At 49.9% G+C, this 16,407-nt stretch overlaps 6 protein-coding genes across 6 annotated transcripts; 3 read left to right on the plus strand and 3 right to left on the minus strand.

The window, feature by feature from the left end:
• Positions 1 to 294: 294 nt before the first annotated feature.
• On the minus strand, positions 295 to 2,096 carry BO87DRAFT_432982 (nucleotide-diphospho-sugar transferase; the record flags this gene model as incomplete). The annotated part of the gene is made up of 5 exons (XM_025627637.1): positions 295 to 367; positions 418 to 561; positions 628 to 679; positions 738 to 1,835; positions 1,928 to 2,096. The coding sequence occupies 5 exons, from the start codon at positions 2,094 to 2,096 to the stop codon at positions 295 to 297; spliced, it is 1,536 nt and encodes a 511-aa protein (XP_025481478.1).
• A 2,976-nt stretch (positions 2,097 to 5,072) lies between these two features.
• On the plus strand, positions 5,073 to 5,321 carry BO87DRAFT_15309 (uncharacterized protein). Its single transcript, XM_025618190.1, has one exon. The coding sequence runs from the start codon at positions 5,105 to 5,107 to the stop codon at positions 5,258 to 5,260; it is 156 nt and encodes a 51-aa protein (XP_025481479.1). The 5' UTR covers positions 5,073 to 5,104; the 3' UTR covers positions 5,261 to 5,321.
• A 528-nt stretch (positions 5,322 to 5,849) lies between these two features.
• BO87DRAFT_375017 (elongation factor 2) lies at positions 5,850 to 9,257 on the plus strand. The gene is made up of 6 exons (XM_025622926.1): positions 5,850 to 6,106; positions 6,232 to 6,247; positions 6,376 to 6,433; positions 6,512 to 7,167; positions 7,224 to 9,002; positions 9,065 to 9,257. Exons 1-6 carry the CDS (start codon positions 6,099 to 6,101, stop codon positions 9,080 to 9,082), a joined length of 2,535 nt encoding a protein of 844 aa, XP_025481480.1. The 5' UTR covers positions 5,850 to 6,098; the 3' UTR covers positions 9,083 to 9,257.
• A 291-nt stretch (positions 9,258 to 9,548) lies between these two features.
• BO87DRAFT_355406 (CCCH zinc finger and RRM domain protein) lies at positions 9,549 to 12,631 on the plus strand. The gene is made up of 5 exons (XM_025621330.1): positions 9,549 to 9,861; positions 9,945 to 10,063; positions 10,136 to 10,780; positions 10,866 to 11,881; positions 11,943 to 12,631. Exons 1-5 carry the CDS (start codon positions 9,797 to 9,799, stop codon positions 12,294 to 12,296), a joined length of 2,199 nt encoding a protein of 732 aa, XP_025481481.1. The 5' UTR covers positions 9,549 to 9,796; the 3' UTR covers positions 12,297 to 12,631.
• A 270-nt stretch (positions 12,632 to 12,901) lies between these two features.
• On the minus strand, positions 12,902 to 13,733 carry BO87DRAFT_432986 (TNT domain-containing protein; the record flags this gene model as incomplete). The annotated part of the gene is made up of 2 exons (XM_025627638.1): positions 12,902 to 13,636; positions 13,668 to 13,733. The coding sequence occupies 2 exons, from the start codon at positions 13,731 to 13,733 to the stop codon at positions 12,902 to 12,904; spliced, it is 801 nt and encodes a 266-aa protein (XP_025481482.1).
• A 1,062-nt stretch (positions 13,734 to 14,795) lies between these two features.
• Positions 14,796 to 15,633, minus strand: BO87DRAFT_432987 (TNT domain-containing protein; the record flags this gene model as incomplete). Its single annotated transcript, XM_025627639.1, has 2 exons — positions 14,796 to 15,449; positions 15,565 to 15,633. The coding sequence occupies 2 exons, from the start codon at positions 15,631 to 15,633 to the stop codon at positions 14,796 to 14,798; spliced, it is 723 nt and encodes a 240-aa protein (XP_025481483.1).
• Between the last annotated feature and the right edge of the window lie 774 nt (positions 15,634 to 16,407).

The following is a 16,407-nucleotide window of genomic DNA, read 5'->3' on the forward strand; positions in this document are numbered from 1 at the left end:
CAATCCACAAAGTTAAACACACAAAATCTACATACAATATAGACTCTTCGATCCGTAACCTAGTATAAACTCATGATGTAAAATAGCAAGTAAATCGGCGCACTCATCGCTCAGTATCATATAAAAACACCAACCACATCTCCTCCACAAGTTCACAGATATCTGAAATAAGACATACTCATAAGCGAGACATAAAGCGGAATCAATAGTAGATGACGACGATAACCGAGAGGCGCATGCTTCTGGTGCACGTTTGATTGTCGAACTGCCTCAGAAGGGAACACGGCACGGGTGTCACTCGGATGAGTCTCGAAGACTGCTTTCCGAGAAGGATACTGAGGCGGCCATATCACACATAACAGTGGGACTAGGTGGCAGGTAAGACTTATGTAGCACATGAGGACAACAGGAGGGTACAGCAAGGTGGTCATAAGACGACACTGCCAGTCGGGATATCTCTCGACGATGGCCATTACCGAATGAAATACTCCGGCGAGGGTGCCAATCACGAAAAGGACGTTGAAGCCGACCCCAGAATCCCATAGGTCCCTTTTCAATTGTCTCATTCACGTGGGGACCATGTTGGGAATGTTCCAGCTGTTCTGGGCACTGCCAGTCACTACAGACCTACCCCCCTGTAAACCGAATATGTGGAATTGGATAACAGTCCACAGTCGGTCTTTGGCGGCTGTCAGTATACATTGTATCTGTCGGGGTTGATAGACTGCAAGACCTACCTGCACATATCCACAGGTCACCAAAATGAGCAAATGCGGGCATTAGGAAGCCCGTTGCTGCAGCCTTGAGCCATTCGTACAGGAAAATGAGACCAAATGATACCAAGGATAATGGGATCTGGATTTGGAGTAGATTGTGTGGCACAAGTTGTTGGCGTGATACTAACGCAGAAGCAATTGTCGCACAACCGACAACCTGAATCAGAGGCGTCAAAAGCCAGACAATACCAAACAATGCCATATGATACCTCGACGAAGTCGGGATGGACTGCCTGGATGATGCCCAAGGAGTACCGATCAGCTGAATTAAGCCAGTGATCCATCGTCGGTTCTGCCGGACATGACCTTCCAACGAAGTTGGCACGCGTCCAAGCTGCAGCATTTCAGTGAGATATACGACGCGCTTCCCATACGCTGGTAACAGGATTGATAGAGTGAGATCCTCCACTTCATTTATAGTGGAAAATCCGCCCACTTCGACGGCTAGATCGCGGCGCATGACACATCCTGAAGTTGATACCATACTCGACCCCGTTTCGTTCATCCAGGGTCCATATACCTCCCAAAATATTGCCATGTTCTGACCAATCGGGTCCCCTGGGGGAAGGTTATTGTAGTCTTGCCTTGTACCTACAAGTCCAACACTATCATCCCGCAAGAGATGAGGAAGCGTGGCTCGCAGGAAGTTGGGAGCAGGCAGAAAGTCCGAATCGAATAAGGCGATAAACTCCGGCGGCTTCTCCATGCCTCCTTCGATATCAAATAAGCCAAAGTTTAGGTTTCCTGCTTTCGCAAAGACCTTCTGACTCGGCTTAGTTCCTCTGCTATAGTAGATGAGGTTCGGCCAGGTTTGATGCAACTCCTCTACCGCCTGTTTTAGCGCGAGAGAGTTCCCATCATCCAAGACGAGTACCCGAAACGCAGATTGGGGATAGTCAATGGCACATGTCCTACGTATGGTATCGCGAATGATATCCACTGGTTCTCCACAGCACGGCAGTAGAATATCTACCGAAGGCAACGCATCATTTCTAGCTAGGTGAAGTTTCTTTGGCGTTTTCTCGGTCCGCCTAGGAATTTTTATAAGCAGGGACTGGTCTATAGATAGCCGCAGCAGGATGCACGCCACTGTTAGACGAAACACTATAATTTTGACTAATGTCCAATCTTTGATAGGATTGAGAACATACATGTCCAGAAAGCTTCGAAGATCAATATCATCCACATCCAGTAATTGGTCTCAGTCACGCATATCAGACATGATAACCGTACCGCCATGTAGAGTAAGCAAAAGAACAAGCCAGCCAGGCGAACGCGGCTGACGTTCTCCTGGGCGAATCGTATAATAGCTGGCTCCATTGCTATAGATACCCGAGAATATATGGTGCCACTTATAGCAGGCAAGCTCAAAGGTACATCTGACACCCAGGACCGTAGATAGATGATTGAGATTTTTGAGATTTTCTGAAGCTAACCCTGCCATGCTTATAAGAAGGTGCAGATGCGGGACTAACAGGGAGCTTTGGAGGAAGGCTTCAGCAACACTATGGCTGTTCAAACGCTAGTATGTGACTACTGTATGTACTAAGGTGATCTATCTATGCAGGTTCATCTCTAGGTATCACTCACCGCTATTGATTGGACGGCATACGGTAGTTACTGGCATGTGAGCAACGTCACTGGCGATATCTATCAGCGCGAGCTCCTCACATATAGTTAACAATGCATGCACATGGCTCACCGATCGACGAAAGCTCACTTCGTCGGTGAAAGATCCTTTATGTTTTTTTTTCCTTCCTTGGCTGAGCATGCAACAAAGCTGACAACATTTTACATCAATGATCTCGGGATTTGAGAAAATTGCTTTTTTACTCTCAGCCCATGCAGTAGGAGCAGTAAACACGTGTTCTTACTGCATAGGCTTTGAGAGTAAAAAGCAACTCTCTCAAAACCCGAGATTATTGATAAGATTGTCAGCTTTGTTGCATGGGAAATCCCATCTTTGGAACTTGTCATGGGATAGATGGTCATATCGAAATGTGAGTCTGACGGGTAAAAGGCCGCCGCCTGGTCTACGCCGGCATTATCTTTCTTCCTTGTAGGTGGTAAGACATGTAACATGCAACCACAACACCTTTGAACTACAGCTAATAATGTCTTACTATCTTGATAATGGTGACAAGATATGCCGAGAGCGAGGTATGATTGATTGCCAACCTTTCCGTGGATGCAACCTGGACCTAACATAGATCATGGTACAGGCTCAATCTCAACTCAACTTTCCACTCTGCCAAATCTTCTTTATGAATATGTTTGAGGATGCCTATTTATCCAGAAGGGCCCAAGATTATTGACTATGAGGATTCCTGCTTTGAGTCTCTCGAGACATATCTGAAGCGTCGCATAACAATTAAATTTTTGGTAAACGTAGCCATGAGTCCAATGACACTCACTAATTCGACCTCTGCCACTCAAGCCCTAACCGCTGTTGATCCTCTATGAGCTGGCGACCAACCTTACACAGGCTGACATGCTAGCTACCAAAATATTCCGAAATGTTGCAGCGGAAAGCTACTGCCTTATAAATGACTATTGAGGCTGGGGAAAGGAGTTCTGTGTCTTCAGAAAGGTCGAGGCTCGAAATGCAGAGTGCTGTTCCGCTGACCATGGAAGAGCAAAAGATATCATCTACAGGGGCTTGCAAAATCATGGGACAGCTTTTTGTCGGTTACGAAAAAGAGGGGCTGCGACTGCGCGATGAGCTTTTAGCAGAACACGGCCAATCGGACAATAGGAAATGGTACCTGGAAGGACACATTGGCTTTTTTTGGGACAACAGTCTCTGAAACTCAAATTATCCTCTATATAACTAATCTACATGCTCGAAAATGAAGGGGTCTTGATTCGCCAGTTCAACAGCTGTGTCGTGAGCCTGTTGGCTATACTGTCTTATATCATTCGAAAGATTGACACTCGAACAATTTTGAACCGGATAAAGCGCTCTTTACATGGATAGCTGTGAACTGTTGCGCAGACGGTCATATTTAAGCATATGGACTTTCAAACTCGCAAAGATGGGACAGAAACAGGGACCGTCTGATTGCCTCTACTAAATCAATACATATCATATATGTTGGGACATATATCTCTCCGTCGTCTGGCTGACTAGATGCGATATATCGTTTTTGGTCTAGCAGTTAGTGCTTTGACAAAATACATACAGATTGTGTTCCTGATGGTGCTCATCGCTACATTTTAGTACACAGTGTAGGTTCACAGAAGCATAGAAAGTCTTAGTGAAGCCAGTAATAGTTTTGAAAACAGTTGCATTACATCCCAAGGATGACTTTATGCTTGAGAGGCGCATTGTTTTTCATGTTAGTACCATCAGTTTGCTCCGATTCTCACTTTAGCTATATATTTATCAGATGTCAGCCCATCATGATAAATCTTAGCCTATCTGTTGCAAATGTCCTCTCATCGTGCAGCGCTATAGCTTGAGCAAGGACACTCAGTGGTCGGCATGCTTTCCGAGACGATATTGGGCTGCTCTTGTTGATGAACTCGGCTTGTGGTGAAGTGACGAGTCTAAGGGAAACTGAAGTAGCGTCGGCTCTATCCTGACATTTGAAGAAATCGTTATTTCTGTATAGCTTGTATCATACTACCCACTGCATAATGCTGTCATCGAGGGTCGGTCAAGTAAACAATCGAGCTTCATAAACAAGACTTATTCCGTATATAATCTGATTGATATTTATCTTGTCTTCGAAACCCCGAGTTTCGAGATACTATCACAATCAACAGTGCTCTCACAACATATAATTGAAGATACCCAGGGCTCATTTCAGAAAGCACATCCTCTATAAGGTTAGTCAGATCCTCACAGGTGGTTGGTGATCCAGCCACGTGACCAAGCCTGCTAGTATAATTGCTTCAGCAGTAGCTTAGACAATACTATGCCACATTATCTACCTTAGGATAGATTGATGGAACAAAGAGCCTAGACTAGTCATATGTGTACTGCAACAGGGCACGTCGGACCGCAGTTGCAGGTGTGCAGGAGAAATTGGGCGGGCGATTGGCTTGCCGCTGTCAAATTGGTCGAACCACGTTGTTGTAACGTTCGGTAATGCATTAATTCCTAACTCCGCTTCCCCCCATCCCGTGACCAGCCGGGCGGTGAGGAAGGAGGGGTCGATGCCAGCCTGCAGTAAGCAGCTACAGTGTAGAGACTGATAAAATTTCATTACAAGCTAGACATATAATACTATAATGTGACTGCCATGATTGATTCTGTTTTATTCCCCTCCTATCTATTTCCCTCAAATACTTAACAATATTTCCTTCGAAAGAAGCTGACCAAGATGATGAACATGAAGATGTTGGCCAGTGGAACTAGGCCGCAATTGGGTAAGCTTCATACCTTAATTACCCACTCAGGATGGCGGGAAAGAACTTCTCTGGTACAACGGATCATGATATCAGCACACTTCAGCACTCTTTGCCACCCACCCACCTGAACACGGGATCACCGTTGAGAGGGAGGCTGGAGGTTACAAGTAAGGTGGCTAAAGATACCGGAAGAGCTCGTGTACGGGAAAGAGAGGAGCTATGAAGCTCTCTAAGCTTATAGTAACTGGTCATTGGATGACCTCTCCAGAGGAAGGTGTAATTTGCCCATAAACCATGGTCAACTCCCATTACCTTAGTTCCAGTCAGTCTGTGCTGCTGGGAAGTGCCGGCACCCAGAGAGGAAATCGAACAAGGTATTGATGATTGAGTCCTAATACTAGTAGTTGTGCAGTAGTTAGTAGTTCAGCCGTCATTACGGATACTCATCCACAATCTACCATTATTACCCAGTACGTATTTCCCTTGATTCATAACCATTACGATAAGCAGGACTGGTGGGCACTGAAAAAAATAGAAAAGAAAGATACTACTTAGATACTAGAGGGTAAAGAAAAGTAACCGACGCTAAGCAGTGAAACGGTAAGGAAACGAGGGGCCCGACAAGAAAAAACGCACATCCCAGATTTGAAATCGGAAAAAATCCCACCAGCACAAAAAAAAGTGTCCCCACCCGCCGCCCTCTCGCTTTCCTTCCCTCTTTTCCCCTCTTCCTCTCCATCCGCCCTCTTCCCTTCCCTCTTCTCTCTTTTTCCTTCCTTCACCTTCCTCCGCGAAGCCATCTCTGTCTCTTTCCCCGGAGCAGCGCACATAGGCCTTTCTTGTCCTATTTGATCCCTCGGTCGAGCTAGCTCTCGATCTTGGTCCTTTGTGTGTCGTTCTTCCTTTTTATTTTCTTTTTTTACGAAACCCCGCCTCTACGGCAGTTGACGAGAAAAATCAGTCAAGATGGTTAAGTACGTTCACCCACACAGTCCCGGTCAATCTCTATGGCGATGCTATACCATCGCATAGATGGGTTGAGGGGTCGGCATCATACTTTTGGAAACTTGGAATAACGTGCTAACGATGTTCTCTATAGCTTCACTATCGAAGAGGTCCGTTCTATGTTCCCCGCACCCACCTGCATCGGACTGCTTCTCGACACCTAATAGGGCAACCCCGGCCCAGTTATGGGAAAAGCAATCAGTCAACGAGGATGGAAGTGTACTAATACTGGAAATAGATCCGCGGCCTGATGGACCGCCCGGCCAACATCCGTAACATGTCCGTCATTGCTCACGGTATGTACTTGAGCCAGGTCTTGGCATCATTGATGGCCATATGTATCTCGAATTTATCTCGCTGACTCGCAACCATAGTCGATCACGGAAAGTCCACCCTTTCCGACTCCCTGGTCCAGCGTGCCGGTATTATCTCGGCTGCTAAGGCTGGTGAGGGTCGTTACATGGACACCCGTCCCGATGAGCAGGACCGTGGTATCACCATCAAGTCCACTGCCATCTCCCTCTACGCCAAGTTCCCCGATGAGGAGGATCTCAAGGAGATCCCCCAGAAGGTCGATGGCTCTGAGTTCCTGATCAACCTGATCGATTCCCCCGGTCACGTTGACTTCTCCTCTGAGGTCACTGCTGCTCTGCGTGTCACTGACGGTGCCCTGGTCGTCGTCGACTGTGTCTCCGGTGTCTGTGTCCAGACCGAGACTGTCCTTCGTCAGGCCCTGACCGAGCGTATCAAGCCCGTCCTGATCATCAACAAGGTCGATCGTGCTCTGCTCGAGCTCCAGGTCTCCAAGGAGGACCTGTACCAGTCCTTCTCTCGTACCATCGAGTCGGTCAACGTCATCATCGCCACCTACTTCGACAAGGCTCTTGGTGATGTCCAGGTCTACGCCGAGAAGGGTACCGTTGCCTTCGGTTCCGGTCTCCACGGCTGGGCTTTCACCGTCCGCCAGTTCGCCGTCAAGTTCGCCAAGAAGTTCGGTGTTGACCGCAAGAAGATGCTTGAGCGTCTCTGGGTATGGAGCAACCCACTATCTCGCCAGTCTATGAATATCGCTAACAATCAAAACAGGGTGACAACTACTTCAACCCCGCCACCAAGAAGTGGACCAAGACCCAGCCCGAGGTCAACGGCAAGCCCGTTGAGCGTGCCTTCAACATGTTCGTTCTGGACCCCATCTTCAAGATCTTCCAGACCATCAACAACGACAAGAAGGACCAGATCCCCACTCTCCTCGAGAAGCTTGAGGTCAAGCTTTCCAACGACGAGAAGGACCTTGCTGGCAAGCAGCTCCTCAAGGCTGTCATGCGCAAGTTCCTCCCCGCCGCTGATGCCATGTTGGAGATGATCTGTATCCACCTTCCCTCCCCCGTTACTGCCCAGAAGTACCGTGGTGAGACTCTCTACGAGGGTCCCTCCGACGACGACTGCGCCGTCGGTATCCGCGACTGTGACCCCAAGGCTCCTCTGATGCTTTACGTCTCCAAGATGGTTCCCACCTCCGACAAGGGTCGTTTCTACGCTTTCGGTCGTGTCTACTCCGGTACCGTCCGCTCCGGTCTTAAGGTCCGTATCCAGGGTCCCAACTACGTCCCTGGCAAGAAGGAGGACCTGTTCGTCAAGAACATCCAGCGTACCATCCTGATGATGGGTCGTTTCGTCGAGCCCATTGAGGATGTTCCCGCCGGTAACATCGTCGGTCTGGTCGGTGTTGACCAGTTCTTGCTCAAGTCTGGTACCCTCACCACCTCCGAGACTGCCCACAACATGAAGGTCATGAAGTTCTCCGTCTCCCCCGTCGTCCAGCGTTCCGTTGAGGTCAAGAACGCCCAGGATCTGCCCAAGCTGGTCGAAGGTCTTAAGCGTCTGTCCAAGTCTGACCCTTGTGTCCTGACCATGATCAACGAGTCCGGTGAGCACGTCGTTGCCGGTGCTGGTGAGCTTCACCTGGAAATTTGCCTGAAGGATCTCGAGGAGGACCACGCTGGTGTTCCCCTTCGTATCTCCGACCCCGTCGTCTCCTACCGTGAGACCGTCGCTGGCACTTCCAGCATGACTGCTCTGTCCAAGTCTCCCAACAAGCACAACCGTCTGTACCTCACTGCCCAGCCCCTTGACGAGGAGGTCTCCCTGGCCATTGAGGCTGGCAAGATCACCCCCCGTGACGATTTCAAGGCTCGTGCCCGTCTCCTTGCTGACGAGTACGGCTGGGATGTCACCGATGCCCGTAAGATTTGGTGCTTCGGTCCCGACACCACCGGTGCCAACTTGCTGGTTGACCAGACCAAGGCCGTCCAGTACCTTAACGAAATCAAGGACTCTTTCGTCTCTGGTTTCCAGTGGGCCACCCGTGAGGGTCCCATCGCTGAGGAGCCCATGCGCTCTATCCGCTTCAACATCCTTGATGTTACTCTGCACGCTGATGCTATTCACCGTGGTGGTGGTCAGATCATCCCCACTGCTCGTCGTGTCCTGTATGCTGCTACCATGCTTGCCGACCCCGGTATCCTGGAGCCCATCTTCAACGTCGAGATCCAGGTCCCCGAGCAGGCCATGGGTGGTATCTACGGTGTCCTTACCCGCCGTCGTGGTCACGTCTACACCGAGGAGCAGCGCCCTGGTACTCCTCTCTTCAACGTCAAGGCCTACCTGCCCGTCAACGAGTCCTTCGGTTTCCCCGGCGAGCTTCGTCAGGCCACCGGTGGACAGGCCTTCCCCCAGTCTGTCTTCGACCACTGGGCTGTCCTCCCCGGTGGATCTCCTCTTGACCCCACCACCAAGCCTGGTGTCGTCGTCACTGAGATGCGTAAGCGCAAGGGTCTCAAGGAGCAGGTTCCCGGCTACGAGAACGTAAGTTGAACCCCGTATACTAAGTTGTATCGATCAGATCCGAAGCTAACCTATATGAACAGTACTACGACAAGCTGTAAAAACCTTCCATACAAGCCGACTAAAATTCGAACTTGTGATGAATGGAATCCTCTGTTTATGAGATTGACGAATGCAATACCCTGTCTACATTGAGGGGGAGGATATAAAAGAAAAACAGCTTAATGTCGTATGTGGATTTTCGACCGCTTAGAGAAGTAGAATCGAGCTGTGCACGAGCATATGCGATGGCTTTATTTTTACGTTAACGACCGCGAGGGATTTTCCATAGCTCCTTTCCTATTCCCTCGATTGGACATGAAAAAAATATGATGGTTTTCAAGTTCATTTTTAGTATATCGTCACTTTAGACCTGTAATTGGTTTGTGGGCCAGATAGGAGAATAGTAGCATCGGTGGTGACGTGATGTGGTAGGGCAACTGGGCAGCTCACCCAGCGTAGGTCACGTGGTGAGACTGTCATCCGCGTCGCTCGCGTTTCCCCGGCTTTTTTGGACCGCAAAGCTCTGTTGCTATCTCCTCGCACGTCTTTCCTTCATCACACAATGATTTGCGCAAGTCTCTGATTAAATTCACCGTCAAGCTAGTCTTTCGTCACTATATTCGTCAGCCGCATTTTCGACGCCGTTTTTGATCCCTCACCCAAACCTCTTTTCGGGCGCCGCCAAGTAACGCCTGCTACCTCTTCAAGCTCCTCGAGGATCTATTTCTTTCCGGCAACAGTCGCCTGGCACGGTTTCAACCTTGCGCGACAACATGCAGCTCACTGAGGATCAAGCGACTGAGGTGAAGTCGTGGGTAGTGAGGAAACTGGAAGATATGTAAGGCTCATCTGCCCGGCGACTGCTCCTCCAAGACGTTCCCTGCGCTGTATCACAAGCTAACGAATAACCCTCCGGTCCAGATCGGATGCCGATTCTGACGTGCTTGCCGATTACGTCCTGGCGCTTATCCGAACAGATGCCCCGGACGAAGAGATCCGGAAGGCTTCGGTGGACAATCTGGAAGACTTCTTGAGAGAACGTTAGTCATGTTGAGATACTTGCTTGCGCAGAGAAAGCGCAGTTGGCTCACTGGCTTTTCTTGCATATATAGACACTGTTCAGTTTGTCGATGAACTCTTCACAACGTTTGCGCCCAAGCCGCAGCCCGTTCAAACCGCCGCGATGTCCCATGATGGTGCTGCAGGATCAGCTTCGGAACAGCAGCAGGCCTTTGGAGCTCCCTCCGGCCCAGCAAATGGCCCTTACGGCATTCCACAGTCGCAAGCTGATGGCTCCAATTTCAATCGCAAGCGTAACTACCACGAGGGATTCCAGGCCGATCAGGAGCGCGACGATGGACCCCACCATCGCACATACAAGACCCCTCGCCGGGGACGTGGCGGTGGCCGGGGAGATTGGATGGGTAGGGACGGCGGCCGCGCAGGACCGGCTGGTCCGGGACAGTTCCATCCTGGTGCAGCGGGATTCCCAGTGATGCCTCCTGCGTTCCCCGGCTTTGACCAGAATGATCCGATGGCAGCGATGATGGCTCTACAGAGCATGGGCTTCCCTCAGATGCCGGGCATGCCTCCGATGCCGATACCACCCCCGGGCGCCGGTGCCGGCCAGCAGCCGGACCAGATGGGACCCAAGAGTTCGGAGCGGTGTCCGTTCTACGAGACTCAGGGTATCTGCTACCTTGGCGCTACATGCCCCTACCAGCACGATGCCATGCCAGGGTCCTCCAAGGAAGATGGTGAGTTGGCCGATTGATTGCGTTAGCCGCTGAACGAACTCTGCTAATGATGGGGGGTTTTTTTTTTTTTTTTTTTTTTCTTTAGAATACGATCCAAAGTCCTCCAATCTCATTACCGACTTCCAAAGGCGCACGGATACACCTATGCGAGGCAGCGACAGAGGTCGCGGCCGCGGTCGTGGTGGGGACCGAGGTGGCTTTGGAGGCAGGGGACGACGCTCCGAATTCTCTTCTGCCGGGCCTAACGAGGATACGACGATCACGACTATTGTCGTTGAGCAGATCCCTGATGATAAGATGGACGAAGCCACGATCCGAGAGTTCTTTTCACAATATGGCGAGATTACTGAAGTCACTCTGCAACCACACCGACGACTGGCCTTGATTACCTACGATAACCACGCAGCTGCTAAACGGGCATGGTCTAGTCCCAAGGTGATCTTCGATAACCGATTCGTCAAAGTCTACTGGCATAAGCCCAAGGGTGATCGGAATGGTGACCATCGGTCTCCTGCCGGCGACGCCATGAACGAGGGTCCAGCCTTCAACCGCGAAGAGTTTGAGAGACAGCAAGAGGAAGCTCAACGGGCGCACGAGGAGAAATTGAAGAAGCGCAAGGAGACTGAGGAAGCAAAACAAGCCCTCGAGCGACAGCGCGACGAGCTCCTTAAGAAGCAGCAGGAAGAGAAGCTTCGTCTGATGCAAAAGCTTGGCGCAAAAGAAGGCGGTGATGGCAGCGCCTCTCCGGCCGACGAAGCGGGTGTGTCACCGGAGAATGCCAGTGACCAGACCCAGCAGCTTCGTGCACAGCTGGCCGCTCTTGAAGCCGAAGCGAAGAGTCTTGGTATCGACCCCAACGGTGCTGGTGCGAGCGCACCGTACTCCTACCGCGGTCGCGGAAGAGGCTTCGGTGCTCGTGGTGGATTCCCGCCCCGGGGCCGTGGTTACGACCCGTCCTTCCGCGGTGGATATCGTGGTCGTGGCGGCGCTGCTCGCGGCAGAGGTGGTGTTCTACGTCTCGACAACCGACCCCGTAGGGTGGCTGTCTCCGGTGTGGAGGCCAACTCTGAGAAGGACGAGGCCTTGAGACAATACCTCATTGTAAGTTTCCCGCCTCCAGTCTTACCCTATTTACGCTTTCAAAGCTAACCCAGTATACCAGGGCGTCGGCGAATACGAATCCATCGAGCCCAACCCAGACCAACCCGACTCAGTCATCGTAGCCTTCAAGGAACGCTACCTAGCCGAGAAGTTCATGTTTGGAACCCGGGACATCCCCTCGGTAGGCCAAGTCCAGCTCACTTGGGTCCCTAACCCCCCTATCACCCTCCCCGCCAGCGGCGCAACATCCGGCCCTGGCTCGGATACCAACAAGACAGGGTCAGACGAGGACACGGTAATGGACAACGCAACGGGGCCATCCATGTTATCGGAACAGAACGGAGCACGCAAGGACGGCCCGCACGACGTGGACTACGATGTGGCAGAGGTGGATGACAGTTGGGGAGTGGAGTAGAGTAGATCCTACCTACCTGCTTTCGAGTGTAATTTATGCTCATGATGGGATGGACGGATGGATGGTTTGATAGAAAGATACGTCTGCACTTATTTCATACTCCTGGCGTCTTCTGGGGAAGGGAAAATGGTTTCTTTCTTGTCTCGTTGCATAAAGTAGTCGTCGGTGTCTTCTTTTTTGATCCTTATTTGCTTTGATGTGATAGACTCTGCTGGGTATGTATATGTATATGTATGTATGTACCTGGCTCGATTTTCTCTGGCCTTTAGGCTTGTACGATAGTTATGTGTCTTTGCAGATGCAACTGATGGGTGATGATTCATTTTTAATGCTGGTTACATATCTTGATAATATATTAAGATGTAGCCACCATCCTATATGACTAGAACCAAGTACGACCATCAAAAGAATGTTGTACTATGATTATTGCAACTACTTCTAACTACTATCCCGATGAGCATACAAAAAGAAATCCTCGTCCATCCGTTATTGGTTCTTCCGTACCAAGGTATATATACCTCTTCTTCGAGGCAAATCCTTCAGAGGAATTGCCAGATGATGCAATTTCGTCATCCAGCAACAGCCCTCAAACGCCTATGCCTCGCTCAATGATAGAACATTGGGTCCCCTTGCGCCGGCTCCAGACTCTCCCACGCCTCCAAGCTAGGAGCATTTGCTCCTTCATCCCATTCCATAACGCCATCCTTAGGACACTCTTCGACGTTGGTGGGTTCAAGAACGCCATATTTTACCAAGTCCTTCAGGCCGTTAGCCACATACCACTGGATGCCACCCCCAGGTTGACCGAACCACGGAGCAATCTCCCCTTTCTGGGCAATGAATTGCTCCTTCACCTTATAAACATAGTAGTTGAACTGCGGGCTATTCGGATACGTTATCAAGTTCTTCGGCGGGATAGACCGTTCGCTGTACTTGGTACCCAGATCGGCCAGAAAACCACCATAAGGACTGCCGAAGCGGTCCACACAGCTGCCAACCCGAGGTCCTCCTGGTAGAGAGCCGGCTTTAAATCCATCATTCGGCGGATACTCTAGGTCCTGCCAGGGCTCCACATCCCAGTGTCCCCACTTGAAGAGCCAGTCGCGAGGACACAAGCCGCCATACCAATCCCAGCCCTTGAATATCTCGGTCCAATTGCCCCCAAACTTGGGATTGTCCAGACCCAGTAGCTTGTTCTCGCAGACACAGTCTTCACAATAGAATCTCTCCTGGGCGGCGATGGCCGGATCCGGCGTTATGTCACCGCGCACACGATCCCGATCTCGTCGACGTTCGCAGCCTAGGTGAATTAGCGTGAGCATGTTCAAGACATCATATACCTATTTGCAGTCGCTTGTACTATACACTTACTTCCTGCGCATACGCTACAGAGCCCAGGAATGGGAGCATGAGCAGCGCATGGGATATACACACCATGATTGTTTGTAAGTCGAATCGTATGGTTTCTGAAGTAATGCGAATCAAATTGGAACGAAGTAGACGAGCTTGAGGTCGAAAAGCAAGACCCGTAGTCCGCTGCTTTCTGCGGCCTTTATACACCTATGAAAAATCCATGTCTTCACGATCCTCAACTTTTACTATTTCGCAAGGGATGCAGTCAGCCATTGTGTGTTCATACTACCACCCATACCAATGCCAATGTCGGTATGCATATCACCAGCTAGCATCTACTATACTTGGTGAATAGCTACTACTCACCTGACGTATGCCATTTCCATCCCTTTAGTGTGACACCGGAATTACTCACCGAGGCAAAGAGAACCCCCAAGCTACAGGGAAACCGTGGAAGGAGTAGGAGCTGGTGTGTGAGACAGGAGAAAGGCATGTCTAACTGCAATGATCTGCTAGCCATGTTCACCCGAACTTCACGACGAAATATGTTCCTGACTGCAACTACTTACTCGTACGAGTAAGAGCCAAAGTTGATCGCAGAAATGCTTCAAGTCATCTGCCAATTTAAGAAGAGTAAGTATCGGCATCGGTAAGCCCGAGTGTATGGCATGGAGTACGGCAGGGTTCGTTCGGTATCTAAATGCCGATCCCCGCGGAGCTTTTTGATCCTCCACCGGAATGAGAGAATTGCTTTTCATGATTTTTGTTGTTGATGTTGATGATGATGATGTTGTTGTTGTTGTTGGCTTTGGGCCAGTAAAGCCTGAGGATCCATTCCTTCACTAATATAGTTAGTGTTTCATTGTATGCCTAAGGCTCGTTACGCCTGCTTAGGGCTTGGATCTTATTTCTGAAGCTATTGCAAGGTTATTGTGGTTATACTACTATATCTCGTCTACACCCTTGTCTACCTGCAAAGTAACTCCAGCTAATCATTGACTCTATGGAAGTTGTATTGATTTTAATACTAGTAACGGCATACACCCCAGTCCTCCAACACCTACTGACTCCGCTGCCCAAGGAACAGGGCCCGTGCAATACACAATCCCCATCGCCAGCACCACACTTCAGCTACTCAGCTACTACCTAATAATCCTGAAGACCATAGACTCTCTCCATCGGCCCAGCAGCCTCCCAAGCTTCATTAACCCCGAAAGTCGTCGCCCCGACCAACTTAAGCTTGCCGTCAATTTGCAACTGGGTGACATTCGCATACCACTGCCAGCCACCTCCAGGTTGACCATAGCACGGCAGAATCTCTCCACCCAATGCCACAAACTCCTCAGTCACATTGAATCTCCAGTAGTTGTACATGGTACTACCATTGTACTTGTTCAGACTGCTTGGTCCGATGGATCGCTGTGCGTACGGAGCGTCCGCCGGGGCGAGATAACTGCCATTTTGCGTGCCAAAGCGGTCCACCAAGGTGCCAACCCCTAGACTCACATTCTTAGGACAGCCATTGAAGCCATTGTTGGGTGGATAGACAAGTTTGCTATAAGTGGGGTTGAATCCATTGTCGGTCCAGTTCGCCCAGGTACAGAGCCAATCTTTCGGACAGAGGCCGCCCAGCGGAACCCAGTCGGTGAATATGTCGGTGAAGTTGTCGGTCGGTTGGAAATTGGACCATCCTAGCAATTTGTTCTTGCAGATGCAGTAGTCGCAGTAATAATTCGTGTCGGTCGAATCCGGCTCTATGCCGTCGCAGGCATCGACGCAGGTTGAGGGATAGTCTTCTGCCTGTCGGAAGGATGGGGGGGTGGTGTTAGTGTACGTGCTTCTCCGCTTCCCCACTCTCTTTACTATGTATATACATCCATGGTATGATGAGAGGGGTTGGATTGGGACCCCGTACCTGAATTGCATGAGACAAAGTCCCCAGTAACGGGACAAGAAGTAGTGAGACCCGGGCAAGGATAACCATGGTGATTACTAGGTACTACTAGTAGGTACTGCGACGAGCTGGAGGCCAGTTAATTTGTATGACCTATCTGAAAGACTGAAAGCTACATCCTTGAGATGGTAATACCTGACTTATATATTATTTTGATTTCCATCCATCTTATCATCCACAGCTATTCTCACTATACCCAAGAAAGGGGAGAGATATCGAGAGAGGGATTGAAAGACATACCTAGACACCATTTCTTACCATATGGGTGGAATGCTATATACTAAGCTACGAGAATGTAGATACACCCAAGCCAGGAAACGCCTAAGTACTAAGGACTAAGTACTACATATCGAATGCTGCATAAAGCTTGTATTTCGCTTTGGTATCAAATATATTGGGTAAATTGAGACAGATAGTACCCCACTATACAGCCACAAGAACGAACGAGAACCCTAGCAGCACTGATTGTTTTCTATACATTTTTCAAATAGCCCTGGTACTACTCCTACCCTAATATAACAAATATCTGCTAAACCCAATATGGAAAGAACTCGACAGGAAATATGCGGGGAATAGGACGGAAGGGCCGATGCGCAGCTGTTGGCGGGCTTGGGCTTGGCTTGGCTGGGAGAGAGAGAGAGAGGGAGGGGAAAGGGGCGCGTGTGAGGCTGTTTAGGCCTAGATGAGTGAAGAAAGCAAAGTATTTGTAGTAATAGTAGTGGTACTGGTAGATGTGAGGGCCTATTGAGAGGTATACTGCTGTCCAGCAGGTAGTACTGTATTGTCTGTAGGTGAGTTGCTTGG

This window comes from Aspergillus neoniger (assembly GCF_003184625.1).
Source record: "Aspergillus neoniger CBS 115656 unplaced genomic scaffold BO87scaffold_10, whole genome shotgun sequence".
In the NCBI taxonomy this organism is placed as follows: Eukaryota; Fungi; Ascomycota; class Eurotiomycetes; order Eurotiales; family Aspergillaceae; genus Aspergillus; species Aspergillus neoniger.

What these genes read in the sequence shown, in the direction of transcription:
- BO87DRAFT_375017 (XM_025622926.1), top strand. An exon ending in CATGTCCGTCATTGCTCACG is followed by an intron (nt 6,434 to 6,511) that starts GTATGTACTTGA and finishes TCGCAACCATAG; the next exon opens with TCGATCACGGAAAGTCCACC. An exon ending in AGATGCTTGAGCGTCTCTGG is followed by an intron (nt 7,168 to 7,223) that starts GTATGGAGCAAC and finishes CAATCAAAACAG; the next exon opens with GGTGACAACTACTTCAACCC.
- BO87DRAFT_15309 (XM_025618190.1), top strand. Translation starts at nt 5,105, where the DNA reads ATGATGAACATGAAGATGTTGGCCAGTGGAACTAGGCCGCAATTGGGT.
- BO87DRAFT_355406 (XM_025621330.1), top strand. Translation starts at nt 9,797, where the DNA reads ATGCAGCTCACTGAGGATCAAGCGACTGAGGTGAAGTCGTGGGTAGTG. An exon ending in AGGGTCCTCCAAGGAAGATG is followed by an intron (nt 10,781 to 10,865) that starts GTGAGTTGGCCG and finishes TTTTTTCTTTAG; the next exon opens with AATACGATCCAAAGTCCTCC. An exon ending in CCTTGAGACAATACCTCATT is followed by an intron (nt 11,882 to 11,942) that starts GTAAGTTTCCCG and finishes CCAGTATACCAG; the next exon opens with GGCGTCGGCGAATACGAATC.